Source organism: Hyperolius riggenbachi, chromosome 7 (assembly GCF_040937935.1).
Source record: "Hyperolius riggenbachi isolate aHypRig1 chromosome 7, aHypRig1.pri, whole genome shotgun sequence".
Taxonomy (NCBI): Eukaryota; Metazoa; Chordata; class Amphibia; order Anura; family Hyperoliidae; genus Hyperolius; species Hyperolius riggenbachi.
The window spans coordinates 310,621,682-310,639,051 of record NC_090652.1 but is presented as its reverse complement, the minus strand read 5'-3'; the positions used below and the strand labels follow the sequence as shown (position 1 = coordinate 310,639,051).

The following is a 17,370-nucleotide window of genomic DNA, read 5'->3' as shown; positions in this document are numbered from 1 at the left end:
AAAAGACATCCGCAAATTCTGCGTATTGTCTCGGTACACCTTCAACCTGAATGTTGGTATTACCCATGGTTACTTTCGCTAAACAATGACGATAACAGTGGGACGACCAGCTCGTTAGCTGACCAGAGACCCAGTCTATCTGAGGTGAGTGGATTTGTAACCAGGGCATGCCAAGAATGATGGTAGAGGTTGCCATATGCAAGACCAGAAATTGCAGACTCTCCCCATGTAATACCCCAACCTTGAGTTGCACATTAGGAGTCTGGGACAAGGGGCGTTTACTCTGCAGAGGAGAGTCATCTACCGCAGTGACCAAAATTGGTTGATTCAAGGGAAGCATGGGTATCCCCAATTTCTTTGCAAACATGTAATCGATAAAATTAGCTGCTGAACCAGAATCAATAAAGGCTTCCGTAGAAACAGTCTGACTCTCCCATGTGACTGAACAAGGGAGTAGCAGACGATCGTTATGTAGCGGTAAAGACTGCGCGCCCAGGGTATTAACTCTGACTACACCTAGGCGGCAGCGTTTCCCGACTTCTTGGGACAATTCTGCACTATATGACCCTCCTCTGCACAGTATAGACAGAGCTGCTCAGTCTTCCTGCGATTCCTCTCTGAGCGTGTCAATTTGGAGTGACCAATTTGCATTGGCTCAGGTGGTGGTGAGGCAGGTGGAGAAGTGGCATAAGAGACATATCTAACCCTGTCCTTACCACGGGTTTGCTTTTGGTATCGTAACCGACGATCAACACACACTGCCAGAGAAATCGCTTCCTCAAGTGTTTTAGGTTCAGGGTATCCCAACATCAGTCCAGAAACTGCGTCTGATAACCCTGATAAAAAACAATCCAGTAGTGCAAAAGCCCCCCACCTAGCCGACACTGACCACTTCCTGAACTCAGCCGCATAAACCTCCACTGGATCCTTGCCTTGACGCAAGGTCTTCAATTTCCGCTCAGAGGTAGAAGCAATGTCCGGGTCATCATAAATTATGGCCATGGACTTGAAGAACTCCTCAACTGACCTAAGTGCTTCATGCCCTGAAGACAAACCATACGCCCAGGTTTGAGCATCCCCTGAGAGTAAGGTCTTAATAAAGATAATTCTCTGTGCCTCTGTCCCTGACAGATTAGGCCTCAATTCAAAATATGACATCACACGATTCTTAAAATTCTGAAAGTCAGATCTATGGCCAGAAAACTTTTCAGGTACAGACATTCTCAAGTCTGTGACTGGAGGGGATCGCACTGAGTTTACAGTCGTCTGAAGGACTTGTAGTGACTAAGATAAGGCAGAAATCTGGGCCTGCTGACCGTCCATCACTCTGATGATATTTTCCACCGAGGTGGTGAGTGTGTCCAGACAAGTGCTCAGTGCGTCCATATTGTTTTGGTCTGGCGTTCTGTAACGATAGGTGTCAGCAACCAGAGAGAGAATCTGATTTTTGGCGATCTGCAGTATCCCCAAGAATACAGATATACCTGATTATTGAGGATCTGCAGAATCACCAACAATAAGATATGTCTAACCTCTAGACACCTGAGTGTGTAAACATTTTGGTGCAACAGTAATCTTTGGACCACCGGGGTAGCAGGTGGTCCATTAAGTAGAGAAGACTCTACTGCAGTCAAGGACAGCTGGAGAGGGAGTCCCTGACTGATAAGGAGCAGTGTCCCCTCTGTGGAGCAGGGGACCCCTGCGGGAAGGCTGGACACCCTGTGGGGGGTGACAGCCAGAAGGTCAGACAGGCCGGGTCGGCAACAGTGTATCAGATATGCAAGGTACCAATTCAGAGATCAGAAGAGTAGTCAGGAAAGCGATAGGTCATAACAGATATCAACACAAGGCCTAGTCTGGGGTGTGAGGTCCGTGGTCTCGACACCCTGGAACTATGCTAGATAATAACACAGATGATATACAGTATTCCTAGTCTGAGGTGTGAGGTCCGTGGTCTCTACACCTTGGAACTATGCTAGAGAATAACACAGATGATATACAGTATCTGACTAAGTGTGGATTCCCAGGTCCACCGGGTTCCACCACACTGACGGATCTGACTAAGGTCTGAGTGCTAACACATAGGCATTCACAACGCCAGACAACCAGCAACTGAACAGCAAGAGATATATATAGTAAAGTGCCCCACAGCACCGTTTAGCTCCCATCAACCAATCACTAGCTGAGCAGGAATCAGCTGGCCGCCCTGATCAGCTGACCTTCCTCCTATTGGTATAAAGAGCCTGTCTTGCAGCGCGCGCAGCTCTCCATCTGTGTGCACTACAGGGTCCAGATAACCCAGGCGCATGTTGCTGCGGGGAAACCGCCGCACTGGACGCGGAATCCGCCGCCTTGCCATCAGAACATGCAGCGGCCCTTTCGCCATTCTTCCCATGTGCACCATTAGTTCCAGACAAACCAGACGCATGCTGACGCGGACAAACCGCCGCACCAGACGTGGAATCAGCCGCCTTGCTGTCAGAACACGTGGCGGCTTTTCCGCTGTTCATCACAGTTACTGGGTCCATATATGATGCAATCTCGATTGTATCCAATCAAGAAACTAAAGTTATTGATTTCGCACAGGAAGTCTGGTACTAGCTGAACCTAGAAAGAAGAAGCGGTTATTTACAACCTAGCTAGCAAATCAACAATTTATAAGAAAATAAAAAAAAACAATGCGGTAGTATGACTGACTCTTCAGAGGGCAGATTCGTTATAGCAGCAATCAGATGACCAGAACAGGCACAAGACTGAACGATAAAAAATTGTTAGTTTCATTCTAAAACTACTTACACACACAGCTTACTTTAGAACAGATTGATTTGATAGAAAAAGAGTAGAGATGAAAAGAAACAGAATGTCTTAATATACCGTTCAAATACCGTTAGTGGTAGTCCATGCGGCAATCGCAAGTCTTTGGAGAAAAGTCCAAGATGGCGGTTTTGCCATCCGGCCAGAGGCCTTGTGAGGAATCAAAAAATGGCGATTTTGGTCCGTGTCCTGCGGGCTGGTCGATTTTGATGTTAATTCAACGTCAGATGAAAGGTGAAGGACGCTGGACCTTTGGGTCATGTGAGTTTTGTTCCTCACTGTAGGTGGGGGGAGTTATGACACGTACAAGCCCAGCCTTGTGCAATTTGAATAAGGCAGTGCCCCCTTAGGCAGGGAGAGGTTTTGGGCCAATTCATATTTTTCCCGCTCTCATCAAGAACCTGAATGAATATTCATAATCAGCATAAGTGTGTGAATCTGCTAATACCAAACATGAGGAGCAGATATTACTCATAACCCATTTTCTACTTCTCCCCCTTGCCGCCTGGTTTGGAAGTAGCTAGCTCAGGCATGGGCAAACTTGGCCCTCCAGCTGTTAAGGAACTACAAATCCCACAATGCATTTGCCTTGATGAGTCATTACTGTGGCTGTCAGACTCCTGCAATGCATTGTGGGACTTGAAGTTCCTCAACAGCTGGAGGGCCAAGTTTGCCCATGCCTGCGCTAGCTGGTCCAAACTCTCTCAGCACCTGCACCAAGTTGAACCTCAGAACTTGTGCACTTTTCAGTGACCTATGAAATTCCTATGCCATGAATTATGAGGGAAATATGGAGGACATTTGAATATTGGGTATCTTAGGGCCACATGGGGGTCAGCTGGGAGATGGATTCTTTTTGATACTTCAGCTGAGGTAATCCTGGGAGACCCCCTGGGGTTGGCTGTATTCAAGTACGGAACTGAGAAGACACCAAGTCTGGGTGAGGGCAGTGTAGGTGTGAGATTTCCCTCTTTCTGCCTGGTTGGGGGTCCCTGAATGCCCATGAAACCCTTTGTCAGACGGAGGTGAGAAAAAACTAGGTAATTAGAGTCAGCGTGTGCTAGCAGGCAGGAAGGAGAGGGGGAAAAACTAGTGCATTTAAACCGAAATGACATTTTGGGTGGTTTTGCAAAGAAACTTGCGTTTATCGCTCCCATGACGTATAAGCGGTTTTCTCTGGAACCGCAGAGCGTCACATAAGGACAAAACTCTGTTCACCTTTTCTGATTTTTTTCCTTGCTTTTCATTGGGTTGGACTGTAATTTGATAATAAAGATTTTTTGGATTTATTATTCCGGTCTGTGTGGTGCTATACAGGGTACTTTCTCTTGTTTTGTGCTATTTGTGTTACCCCAGCACACTCTGTATCCTATTCATTTAAATCAGGGGTTTCAAACTCAATTTACCTGGGGGGCCGCAGGAGGCAAAGTCAGGATGAGGTTGGGCCGCATAAGGAATTTAACAATCGCCGCGCATCGCAGCCTCTGCCCATCCCTCTCACTCTTCCTTCACAGAGGGGGGCGGGGAGAGGCGGCAATCCGTGCAGTGATTGACATCAGGAGGGGCAGAGCTGAAGCTGAAAGCTCTGCCCCTTCCAGGAAATGGCGGCGGATTGCCCCCCAGGCGATTTGGAGGCTCTGCTGCCCTCGTTTAGTGGCGGGGATGCGGCGGATTACTTGGAAGCACTGAAGCAAACTATAAGGAAGCTTTTGCCTGCGAGGGCCACAAAATATTGTATCGAGGGCCGCAAATGGCCCGAGGGGCGCGAGTTTGAGACCCCTGATTTAAATGAATGATTTAACCTATATGGTGTTGGTCCGAGGCTTCTGTTTCCTATATCAAGTACACTATCCAGCCGCTGCTCCTAGTGCAGATTTCATTTAAAGTGGACCTGAACTCTTGCACAGGACAGGAGGAAAACACAGAGAAATGCACCCTGTATGTATTAAGAGAGTTTAGCCTGTCTAACTCCCCCTCATCTGGGACTTCTCACAAGTTGTGTTATTATCAATATTTCTGCTTCCATGAAAGCAGGAAGTTTAAGCCCTGCTGATCTATTTATCTACAGATTCTGACTATAATGTCAGAAACACCTGATCTGCTGCATGCTTGTTCAGTGTCTAGGGCTAAAAGTATTAGAGACAGAGGATCAGCAGGACAGCCAGGCAACTGGTATTGTTTAAAAGGAAATAAATATGGCAGCCTCCATATCCCTCTCGCTCTTGAGCGCTTTGTGTCCGACAGGAGAAAAGCGCTATACAAATGTTCGGATCACTTCAATTCATTCATGCGCTTCACAAAGGCCTGAAAAGTTCTGCTTTTATACTGTGATTCAATAAAAATTTGAGCTTTTATAGCCTTTAAATCCAGATTGAGACTCGGTTGTTCTTGATTTTATGTATGTTTCCCTGCACCTTTTAAGAGCCCAGATGCTGACTGGGCAACTCCCTATTGTTTTCAATTAATGCTGCGGTTGAGCAATTCCCCACCCCAATAATGCAATTTTTCCCAGTGTACCCATAACCACCCCCCCCCCCCCCATGCCCCACAGCATTGCCATTATCCCCCAGTATGTAATGTCCCCCACCCCAGTAATGCCATTTCTCCCCCAGAATAGCCATGTCCCCATGTGTCCCCAAGCATTACTATTATCCTCCAGTATGTAATGTCCCACACCCCAGTAATGCCATTTCTTTCCCAGTATAGCCATGCCCCCCCCCCCCCCCCCCCGTGTCCCCCAGCATTGCCATTATCCTCCAGTATGTAATGTCTCCACCCCAGTAATGTCATTTCTCCTCCAGTATAGCCATGTCCCCCTGTGTCCCCCAGCATTGCCATTATCCTCCAGTATATAATGTCCCCCACCCCAGTAATGTCATTTCTTTCCCAGTATAGCCATGTCCCCCCCCCCCTGTGTTCCCCAGCATTGCCATTATCCTCCAGTATGTAATGTCTCCACCCCAGTAATGTAATTTCTTTCCCAGTATAGCCATGTCCCCCTGTGTCCCCCAGCATTGCCATTATCCTCCAGTATATAATGCCCCCACCCCAGTAATGCCATTTCTCCCCCAGTATAGCCATGTCCCCCCGTGTCCCCCAGCATTGCTATTATCCACCAGTATGTAATACCCCCCACCCCAGTAATGCCATTTCTTTCCCAGTATAGCCATGTCCTCCCCATGCCCCCCAGCATTGCCATTATCCTCCAGTATATAATGTCCCCCACCCCAGTAATGCTATTTCTCCCCCAGTATAGCCATGTCCCCCTGTGTCCCCCAGCATTGCCATTACCCTCCAGTACATAATGTCCCCCACCCCAGTAATGCCATTTCTCCCCCAGTATAGCCATGTCCTCCCTGTGTCCCCCAGCATTGCCATTATCCTCCAGTATTCGTCCCCCACCCCAGTAATGTCATTTCTCCCCCAGTATAGCCATTTCCCCCTGTGTCCCCCAGCATTGCCATTATCCTCCAGTATATAATGTCCCCACCCCAGTAATGCCATTTCTCCCCCAATATAGCCATTTCCCCCTGTGTCCCCCAGCATTGCCATTATCCTCCAGTATGTAATGTCCCCCACCCCAGTAATGCCATTTCTTCCCCAATATAGCCATGTCCTCCCTGTGTCCCCAGCATTGCTATTATCCTCCAGTATATAATACCCCCCACCCCAGTAATGCCATTTCTCCTCCAGTATAGCCATTTCCCCCTGTGTTCCCCAGCATTGCCATTATCCTCCAGTATATAATGTCCCCACCCCAGTAATGCCATTTCTCTCCCAGTATAGCCATGCCCACACTCCAGTATTGCTCCCTCCCCCCACCTCCATGCAGTGTAGTAATAGGAAGGATTATATTGGTTTATAGCTAGCTGTCACAGTGTGCTCCAGTCCTCTGCTCCCATTAGCCTCAGTCTCTGCCTCTCCTCATCCATCTACCACTACCAGTACTGCTGTAACATCACAGGAATGGTAACAGTGGGAGGGGGATGTGAGGAGAGAAGGCCAGCTGGAGAGGAGACAGAGGGAGGACAGGACTGCAGCGTGCTGTGAGTATAGTGCACAGGTAGCTATAAAACAGCTTATGCTGCTTTCCTGCAATACTCTGCATGGCCCCACCACCCACAAGTGACAGCAATGGGGAGTGCTGGGGGGAGGGGGATCCTGTATTGGCAGTTTCACCACTGACAGTCGTATAACCTAGATTATCCTCCCCTTATTATCTATCCAAAGGCAGCAGCATCCTGTACAGATCACATGACCACATCACTGAGGATGGACGAGGACCAGGGTCACATGACTGAGCGAATATTCAACCTCACCCTGGAGATCATCTGTCTGCTGACTGGAGAGGTGAGGAGAATTCTGGGAGGGCACATGACATCACTCTTATCTCTATTAATAAAACACACCTCACCATAGAGGTGAGGAGGATTCTGGGAGATCATGTGACGTTAGTGTTGGTCTATCCATACAGCGTTTTCCTCCAGTGACGTCCAGTGATCATGTGACCATCACAGTGCCCCCACCCCACTCCCTGATATTTGAGGGACACAACAAGCGCAAGATTCTGGAAATCACCAGGAAAATGATTGAGCTGCTGACGGGAGAGGTGAGCAGTGCTGGCAATTATGGGACATTATCCAGTAACAGCAAGGGGGGTGTCAGGGAAGTGACTGTTTTATTCTGTGTGTCAGGTTCCTATGAGATGTCAGGATGTCACCATCTATTTCTCCATGGAGGAGTGGCAGTATATAGAAGGACACCAGGACCTCTACAAGGACGCCATGATGGAGAATCAGCCACCCCTCACATCACTGTGTAAGAGGAGATTCTTTACTTCTTGTAATGTAGAAAGCAGTGCTTGGGGTCCTCCTATATCTCCCTCATCTGATAAACACAAACAGACAATGACCTCAATTCACTAAGGGCTGTTTAGCCAAAAAAAAGAGAGGTTGGGCAAATACCGCATTCTGTATTGTAGATGTTTTTTCCAAGTGCAGTAAGATTGTCACGCATGCGGTAATAGGTAATTTACTGAGAAATGTTGCTTCAGTTCAGTAAGACCTGCTCGGTAATGCAGAAGTCTCCCAGCTGTGGATGAGGTCTCTGCAGCAAGCTGAGGTTCTCTCCTACAAGTGTCTGCATAACCCATTCCTGTGTGGAAGCTTACTAGAGAGTAAAGGGCTTCCTGCATCCCTTTAGATGAGTATGCATGCCACTAAAGGGCCTCTTCTGTGTACCAGTATATAGATCTGCATGTCTAAAGGGATACAGGGAAGCCTTTTTAAATGTCTCCTGCTATTGTATTTTTTTTTTATGTCCCGCCCGGCAATGCATCTGATCAAATGAGGTGAGTAGCAGGAACATGTTGATTTCTAGGTATTGACAGGTCCAGCCTGATATTAAAAATACCCAACATTTTATTAGTTTTGTCGAACGCTCTAATCTTAGTGAATTGACTTTTGTTTAGGTATTCACCGCACAAGCCGGTAATTGACCTCTCTAGTCTGTAATATTTACTTTTCAATGTGGTAACACTTAGTTAGAGCCCATAGTATTCAGTCATTGTGTGTGTTTCCTACAGATGGATCCAGTAATGAAAACCCACCAGAGAGGTGTACAGGTCCTCTTTATTCCTGGGATTGTCTAAAGGAAGATCCCACCACCCCCCGCCATTATCAGGTAGGTGGAACTGAGTGTCATTAGAGACCCCAAACTATGTGGCATTGTTTCCTGTTGTCTGTGCTGTTATATGTGTTCACATTATAAAGTGCTTCTCTGTGATTAGGGTGGAGAACTGATACAAGCAAATGCTGTGATTAAAGAGGAAGAAAAAGAGACATATGTGAGGAGTAATCAGCAGTCTATGGAGGAGGGTGACATGATGAGGACAAGTGAGGAGGAAGAAGAAGAGACATATGTGAGGAGTGATCAGCAGTCTATGGAGGAGGGTGACATGATGAGGAAACGTAAGGAGGAAGAAGAGGAGACAAATGTGAGGAGTGATCAGCAGTCTATGGAGGAGGGTGACATGATGAGGTCAAGTAAAGAGGAAGAAGAAGAGGTGTATGTGAGGAGTGATCAGCAGTCTATGGAGGAAGGTGACATGATGAGGACAAGTAAGGAGGAAGAAGAAGAGACATATGTGAGGAGTGATCAGCAGTCTATGGAGGAGGGTGACATAATGGGGACAAGTACAGAGGAAGAAGAAGAGACGTATGTGAGGAGTGATCAGCAGTCTATGGAGGAGGGTGACATGATGAGGACAATTAAAGAGGAAGAAGAGGAGAGATATGTGAAGAGTGATCAGCAGTATATGGAGGAGGGTGACATGATGAGGACAATTAAAGAGGAAGAAGAAGAGGCGTATGTGAGGAGTGATCAGCGGTTTATGGAGGAAGGTGACATGATGAGGACAAGTAAACAGGAAGAAGATGAGACATATGTGAGGAGTGATCAGCAGTATATGGAGCAGGGTGACTTGATGAGGACAATTAAAGAGGAAGAAGAAGAGACATATGTGAAGAGTGATCAGCAGTCTATGGAAGAGGGTGACATAATGGGGACAAGTGAGGAGGAAGAAGAGGAGACGTATGTGAGGAGTGATCAGCAGTCTATGGAGGAGGGTGACATGACGAGGACAATTAAAGAGGAAGAAGAGGAGACAAATGTGAGGAGTGATCAGCAGTATATGGAGGAGGGTCACATAATGGAGACAAGTGAGGAGGAAGAAGAAGAGACGTATTTGAGGAGTGATCAGCAATCTATGGAGCAGGGTGACTTGATGAGGACAATTAAAGAGGAAGAAGAAGAGACATATGTGAGGAGTGATCAGCAGTCTACGGAGCAGGGTGACTTGATGAGGACAATTAAAGAGGAAGAAGAAGAGACGTATGTGAGGAGTGATCAGCAGTCTATGGAGGGGGGAGACATGATGAGGACAAGTAAAGAGGAAGAAGAGGCATATGTGAGGAGTGATCAGCAGTCTATGGAGGAGGGTGACATGATGAGGACAAGTAAAGAGGAAGAAGAGACATATGTGAGGAGTGATCAGCAGTCTATGGAGGGGGGTGACATGATGAGGACAAGTAAAGAGGAAGAAGAGACGTATGTGAGGAGTGATCAGCAGTCTATGGAGGAGGGTGACATGATGAGGACAAGTGAGGAGGAAGAAGAAGAGACATATGTGAGGAGTGATCAGCAGTCTATGGAGGAGGGTGACATGATGAGGACAAGTGAGGAGGAAGAAGAGACGTATGTGAGGAGTGATCAGCAGTCTATGGAGGAGGGTGACATGATGAGGACAAGTAAAGAGGCAGAAGAGACGTATGTGAGGAGTGATCAGCAGTCTATGGAGGAGGGTGACATGATGACATCTAAGGAGGAAGACATTACAAGGATGAGTACAGGTAAATGATAAACATTAGATACTGAAAAGTCTTATTAAACTGAGTAACAAATATGTCCCTGCTGGGCGCAGTATAGATCAATAATGTCTAAACTGCTGGCAACAAAAGTGAGGACACCTCTAAGTCAAAAACGTCAAAATTGTACTCAAGTAGATATTTCAGTGCCCAATCCAATTCACTTTTTTTTCCTAAGTATTCACCTTGGTGATATTTTCATATCTTATTAATAAATAGCCTTTTAAGCCACTTGCAGGCAACAAAAAATCTTACTAAGATTATAAATGTGACAGTTTGGATATTTGTTACTCGATCATACAAAACTGGCATCACTGGGGAAATGTAAACTGCAGCCATTCTTACACTGTTAATGGCAGGCTTCTCAAACTTTGCACAGTTGGTCACTGGGTGACCGGGATTCATATTCAGAAAAGTGGGTGGAGCCCACAAAAGCCAATCAAACTTCACCTATTTATTTTCAAGGGGAATATTTACTTGCTGACATTCTTGCACTGTTAATGGCACAGGCCTCAAACCTGGTCCAGTTGGCCATTGGGTGACTGGGATTCAAATTCAGAAAAGGGGTGGAGTCACAAACATCCAATCAAATTTGTTTCATTTCAGTGCACATTATTGATGCCAAAGACTGCACAGCTCTCAAACTTGGTCATTGAGTAATTGTGTGTTAGCGTTAGAAAAAGTGGGCACAGTCAACACCAGCCAAATACAGTACAGACCAAAAGTTTGGACACACCTTCTCATTCAAAGAGTTTTCTTTATTTTCATGACTATGGACATTGTAGATTCACACTGAAGGCATCCAAACTATGAATTAACACATGTGGAAGTATAGTACATAACCAAAATGTGTGAAACAACTGAAAATATGTAATATTCTCCGTTCTTCAAAGTAGCCACCTTTTTTCTTTGATTACTGCTTTGCACACTCTTGGCATTCTCTTCATGAGCTTCAAAAGGTAGTCACCTGAAATGGTTTTCACTTCACAGGTGTGCCCTGTCAGGCTTAATAAGTGAGATTTCTTGCCTTATAAATGGGGTTGGGACTATCAGTTGTGTTGTGAAGTCAGGTGGATACACAGCTGTTAGTCCTACTGAATAGACTGTTAGGATTTGTATTATGGCAAGAAAAAAGCAGCTAAGTAAAGAAAAACGAGTGGCCATCATTACTTTAAGAAATTAAGGTCAGTCAGTCCGAAAAATTGGGAAAACTTTGAAAGTGCCCCCAAGTGCAGTCTCAAAAACCATCAAACGCTACAAAGAAACTGGCTCAAATGGGGACTGCCCCAGGAAAGGAAGACCAAGAGTCACCTCTGCTGCGGAGGATAAGTTCATCCGAGTCACCAGCCTCAGAAATCGCAGGTTAACAGCAGCTCAGATTAGAGACCAGGTCAATGCCACACAGAGTTCTAGCAATTTTGAGTGTGGAGTCGCACTTGCTTGGCTTCCATCAATTTCAGATGGTCAGGTGTGCAGATCCAATAGTCCCGGACACCATGGGACTCAAACTGTAGCAAATGAAGAGAAAGATCCGCACCACCTTCAGAAAAGCTTAGTCTGTTTTATTGGAAAAAGACATACAAATTTAAAAAGAACTTTACGGCAGGACAGTCCACTGTTTCGGGCTCCTGCCCATCTTCATGCTATTTTTCCAATAAAACACAGAGTTCTAGCAGCAGACACATCTCTAAAACAACTGTTAAGAGGAGACTGTATGAATCAGGCCTTCATGGTAGAATATCTGCTAGGAAACCACTGCTAAGGACAGGCAACAAGCAGAAGAGACTTGTTTGGGCTAAAGAACACAAGGATTGGACATTAGACCAGTGGAAATCTGTGCTTTGGTCTGATGAGTCCAAATGTGAGATTTTTGGTTCCAACCACTGTCTTTGTGCGACTCAGAAAAGGTGAACGGATGGTCTCTACATGCCTGGTTCCCACCGTGAAGCATGGAGAAGGAGGTGTGATGGTGTGGGGGTGCTTTTCTGTTGACACTGTGGGGGATTTATTCAAAACTGAAGGCATACTGAACCAGCATGGCTACCACAGCATCTTGCAGTGGCATGCTACTCCATCCAGTTTGCGTTTAGTTGGACCATCATTTATTTTTCAACAGGACAATGACCCCAAACACACCTCCAGGCTGTGTAAGGGCTATTTGACCAAGAAGGAGAGTGATTGGGTTCTGCGCCAGATGACCTGGCCTCCACAGTGACCAGACTTGAACCCAATCGAGATGGTTTGGGGTGAGCTGGACCGCAGAGTGAAGGCAAAAGGGCCAACAAGTGCTAAGCATCTCTGGGAACTGTAATAATCAAATTTTTAGTCTCTGTGTGTCTCCAATACATTCACCATTACTAATGGCACCCGACAAGGAATCCCCTTGTTGCCCCTGCTGTACGTCGTCACATTGGAACCCTTTTTAAATGCGGTAAGATCAGACCCCTTAATTAGGGGAATTCAAACAAGAGGATCAAGACAGGTTGTGCTGCTTTTGCAGATGACCTCTTATTCTTTTTACAAGACCCATTGGTATCTATTCCTAATTTAATGAAACAATTTGAGCTTTTTGGTTCCCTATCAAATCTCAAAATAAACTTTAATAAGTCAGAAGCACTTAATATCTCCTTAGATTTAAAGACAGTTAAAGATTGTCAATCTACTTTTGCCTTTAAATGGTCTGGCCAATTCCTTCGTTATCTTGGAATAGATATTCCTCGGAACTTAACTAACATTTTTCAAGCTAACTATGCCCCCCTGGGTAAAAATATTAAAGATGACCTGAATTGGGGTAAACAAAAATATCTCTCATGGTTTGGGAGGATAGCATCAATAAAGATGAATATTTTGCCAAGATTCCTCTACCTGAGTCAATGTCTTCCCATCGATCTGCCCCCTTTCTTTATCAAAGATCTTCAATCTTCGATCAATAAATTTGTCTGGGGAGGTAAATCAACAAGAATCAAGAAATCAATACTTATGCTTCCTAAAGAACTAGGAGGCATGGGTTTACCTGACCTACATACTTACCACTTAGCTGCCCAGCTTTCTCGAGTAGTTGAATGGTCAAACTCTAAGTTTCCTAAGCAGTGAACTAGAGGAAGAAGTCATAGAAGGCCCCACTTCATCTCTGGGGTGGGCAGACTTTTCACCCGGGACATTGAAAGAGTTGGGGAAACCCCTTGATTGAGGCCTCAATCAAAAACATGAGAAGGTATCTCCCTCGAAGGGGTTTGGCTTCCTTTCCAAGTAGACTGACCCCCTTGTGTAATAATCCAGCATTTACTCCGGCGTTGGATATACCCTTCTTGCATAATTGGCCACACAACAAGACTCCTAGAATTCAGGATTTTGTCCAGGGGGGTATAGTTCATCCTCGAGAAACACTTAACTCTATGAGAGAGGACTGTCAGCTATTACAATGGCAATATCTGCAACTTAGACACTTTATTAACTCTGTACTTAGGAAAATTAACTGGTCTTCACCCCTCTCACCCTTTGAATGCCTTGTGCTTACTGATGGTCCCCACAGGCATCTGATATCTCAGTTATACTAACTGTTATTATCAGACTCCCACAACGGAAAATCCAACTTTCAGGAGGACTGGGAGAAGGACTTGCAAATACAGTTCAACACAGACCAGTGGCAGAAGATACTCTTCACAAATCATAAGGGATCCATCAATGTCAATATCCAGGAACTTGGTTATAAGCTTATTACCAGATGGTATAAAGTACCTAAACTCTTACATAAAATTTTCCCCTCGGTCCCCAATACATGTTGGAGATGTAACAACGCAGAGGGGTCACTCCTACATGTCTTTTGGTCATGTCCGACTATCCAGACATTCTGGACCCAGGTTCACTGTCTAATAGAAGATATTACGCTTGATAAAATTCCTTTCAATCCAGCAACATTCTTGCTCCATCATACCACAGACTCTATTAAATCCTACCAAAAATCTTTATCACTCCATATGATAAATGCAGCTAGAGCCTTGATTCCAGTGCTCTGGAAGAAGACTGCTCCCCCCCCCCCCCCTAATTAAGCAGTGGATTAGAAGGTTGGAGTCTGTGGAATACATGGAAAGAATAATTGCATGTGCTACAGACCGATTGGAAAAATATAATTATACATGGGCAGTATGGAATGAATTTCAGTGTTCTGATACCTACAAATCCCTTATGGATAATACCTGATAATGATTAACCATCTAATTCTTTCTAGGAATTACTATTAAAAGATCATCTAATTCTAGTCTGAAACCATAACAATCATTACGGTTGGATATACATATCTGGCAAACTCTCTTAAGGGTCCCATACTCAATACCCAGATAATAAACAGTATAATGCACAAATCCTATCACTGTGAGAAATCCCCGGTTTCCTCCCGGATCAAAGCACACCGGATCTAATCTAAGGTCTGAGGTCTAACACGATGTGTTTGCAACGACAGCAAGCTAGTGGCAGCTGTCTTTATGCTGGCAGGGGACCCCCAAGCACGCCCCCGCCAGCTCGGCCAATCAGGGGCGAGGAGCGCTCCCTGTGACGTCAGTCGACCCGCAGGTCAGCTGACGCGCCTGCGAGACGCGTAAAGGTCTCGCCGCTGGCCGCGCGCATAGCTCTGACGCTATGCGCCGGCGACAGGCCAGCATGCGGAGGTCTGAGCTGAGCGGCGGGGACGGCGGTGGTCGTGTCCCCGCCGCTCTTTATACTGATCTATAGCGAGGCCACATATAGATTATCATAACTCTATATAACTTTTATTAACACGCTTTTATAATTATTGTTGAACCTGGTTATGTTTAACCATATTATGCCTCTATTGCACATGTTATGAATTGTTCACTCATGTTTTTTCTGATATATGCCTGCCGCATTTCTAAGTTACTATGTTGTAACGTTCCTTGCGATGCTTCATTTTGTATGTTATCTGATGTTTAATAAACTTTTTAATAGTTAAAAAAAATAAAAAATAAACCTCTAGTAGTGTCACATTTGACATCTCTATTTCATCATATTTTCGAAACGAAATCTCTTCCCGATACAATGTATGAAGCCCTTATAACCCGTATTTTGAAACCTAATAAAGACCCAACCTCATGTGACTCTTATCGCCCAATATCACTTACCAACATTGATATTAAAATACTAACTAAAATATTGGCCACCCAATTAAATACCCATATAACTTCTATCATCCACCCAGACCAGACTGGCTTTATTCCCGGTCGCTCAACCAGACTTAATATTAGACGATTATTTTCAAATCTACAATTCTCACATAGAAATACTGGAACGAGAATAATTCTCTCCCTAGATGCTAACAGAGCATCCAATTCGATTGAATGGCCTTATGTGGCAGTAATTCTAAAGAAATTTGGTTTTGGAGAAGCTTTTCAACGCTGGTTCCAGATTCTTTATGATAAGCCCAGAGCAAAAATTAGAGTCAACTCCTTGATATCCACAACCTTCTCTATCGCTAGAGGTACTAGACAAGGCTGCCCTCTGTCACCTCTCCTATTCGCCCTGGCGGTTGAGCCTCTGGCACCAGCTATACGTCTTCATCCCAATATACAGGGCCTTAAAATAAATAAATTGGAAGAGCGCATATCTCTTTACGCAGATGATATGCTGATATATTTGGCAGATCCAGGGCCTTCATTGGAAACGGTGCTTACGATTTATAAAAATTTTCATAAAGTCTCAGGTCTCTCCATCAACTCCATCAAGTCAATTCTCTTTCCTTTGGATGTGTTTGATACCCAGATAATCACTACAAAATCACAATTACAAGTGGTAGAAAGCTTTAAATATTTGGGAATTTGGATTCATCGCACCACAGTGCCCTTTGTAGATACCAATCTCATCCCAGCCCTGGAGCAGGTAGAAAATAAGCTAAATAAATGGACTTCCCTTCCCCTAAATGTCTGTGGCAGAATATCTATTATAAAAATGATAGTGGCTCCCAAGCTACTATATATTTTCCAGATGGCTCCATCGTGGATACCACAGACCGTATTTAAATGTATTTATTCGATAATTATATCATTTATTTGGTCAGGATCGTCACCCCGTATAGCCTTATCCACTTTGCAATTACTTATCTCTCAAGGAGGCCTAGCAGTCCCCAATTTCATATGTATCACAGCTATTTGAGGGAGGAGTTTTTAAAGACTTCACTGTATTGAAAGCTGAATATGGCCTTCCTAGACAGGCTTTCTTTAGATATTTCCAATTAAGACATGCAATTAAAGCGCAGCTGGGTCTATCGGGAGTGTCATTAACCCCTTCAAACCTTGAGTCAATGCTTTTAAAAAAGGAAAGACCAAACAAGTTTCTATTCTCTATAACTTTTTAATGACACATAGCAATACCTCAAAAATTCAAAATGCCAGAGGTAAATGGTTAGCAGCTGATCCCACAATATCACAAGAAAATTGGACAGAACTTGAAGATTTTTTTCCCAGAGTGGTTATTGCATCCCAGGATAAACTCTTACATGTTAAGTGGCTTCACCAGGCGTACCTTTCCCCTCATAGACTGGCCAAAATGAGTCCTCTACAAAATGGCTGTTGTTTTAAGTGCAACATTTCCAACGCTAATTTTATTTACTGTGTATGGGAGTGTCCCTTAGTGAACAAATATTGGAAATCGGTGACCCATTTTCTCAGGGCTACTCTTCAACTTCCTGTTACTCTTGACTTTAAGCTATGTATGTTGGGAATCGTAGGAAACATGATAGTGTCCAAATATCAGTTATTGTTGCTAAGAATTCTACTACACTATGCCAAAAAAGCCTTGATGTTAAAATGGAAGCTGTCTTCTCTGCCCTCTCTATCAGAATGGAAGAAGCTGGTCAGTGCAGCACTACCATTATGTAAACTAACCTACCAGGCACGTAATCAATTCAAAAAATTTGAAAAATCTTTTTCAGGCATAGTCATCAAAAATGGTCAATGTTTCCCCTCTCTTATATTTTGTTGATCGTACTGCTTGATGTTGACATGTCGGCAAGATTCGATTCATGGACATCATAATTTTCTGAATTTATGTTAGGAAATACCTATGTACCAACAACAGTTGTAACCGGATAGTATGTTATTATATTTTATTTTATGTTATTGTC

At 44.6% G+C, this 17,370-nt stretch overlaps 1 protein-coding gene across 1 annotated transcript in view; it reads left to right on the top strand.

The window, feature by feature from the left end:
- The first annotated feature begins 1,000 nt into the window (after positions 1 to 1,000).
- Positions 1,001 to 17,370, top strand: part of LOC137526195 (zinc finger protein 420-like) — a 23,395-nt gene continuing 7,025 nt past the window's right edge. The window contains exons 1-8 of the mRNA XM_068247413.1: positions 1,001 to 1,066; positions 7,045 to 7,164; positions 7,289 to 7,423; positions 7,509 to 7,632; positions 8,399 to 8,496; positions 8,603 to 8,734; positions 9,167 to 9,716; positions 13,809 to 13,943. Coding sequence (XP_068103514.1) covers positions 1,001 to 1,066; positions 7,045 to 7,164; positions 7,289 to 7,423; positions 7,509 to 7,632; positions 8,399 to 8,496; positions 8,603 to 8,734; positions 9,167 to 9,716; positions 13,809 to 13,943 — 1,360 coding nt within the window. The remainder of the gene's footprint in view (positions 1,067 to 7,044; positions 7,165 to 7,288; positions 7,424 to 7,508; positions 7,633 to 8,398; positions 8,497 to 8,602; positions 8,735 to 9,166; positions 9,717 to 13,808; positions 13,944 to 17,370) is intronic.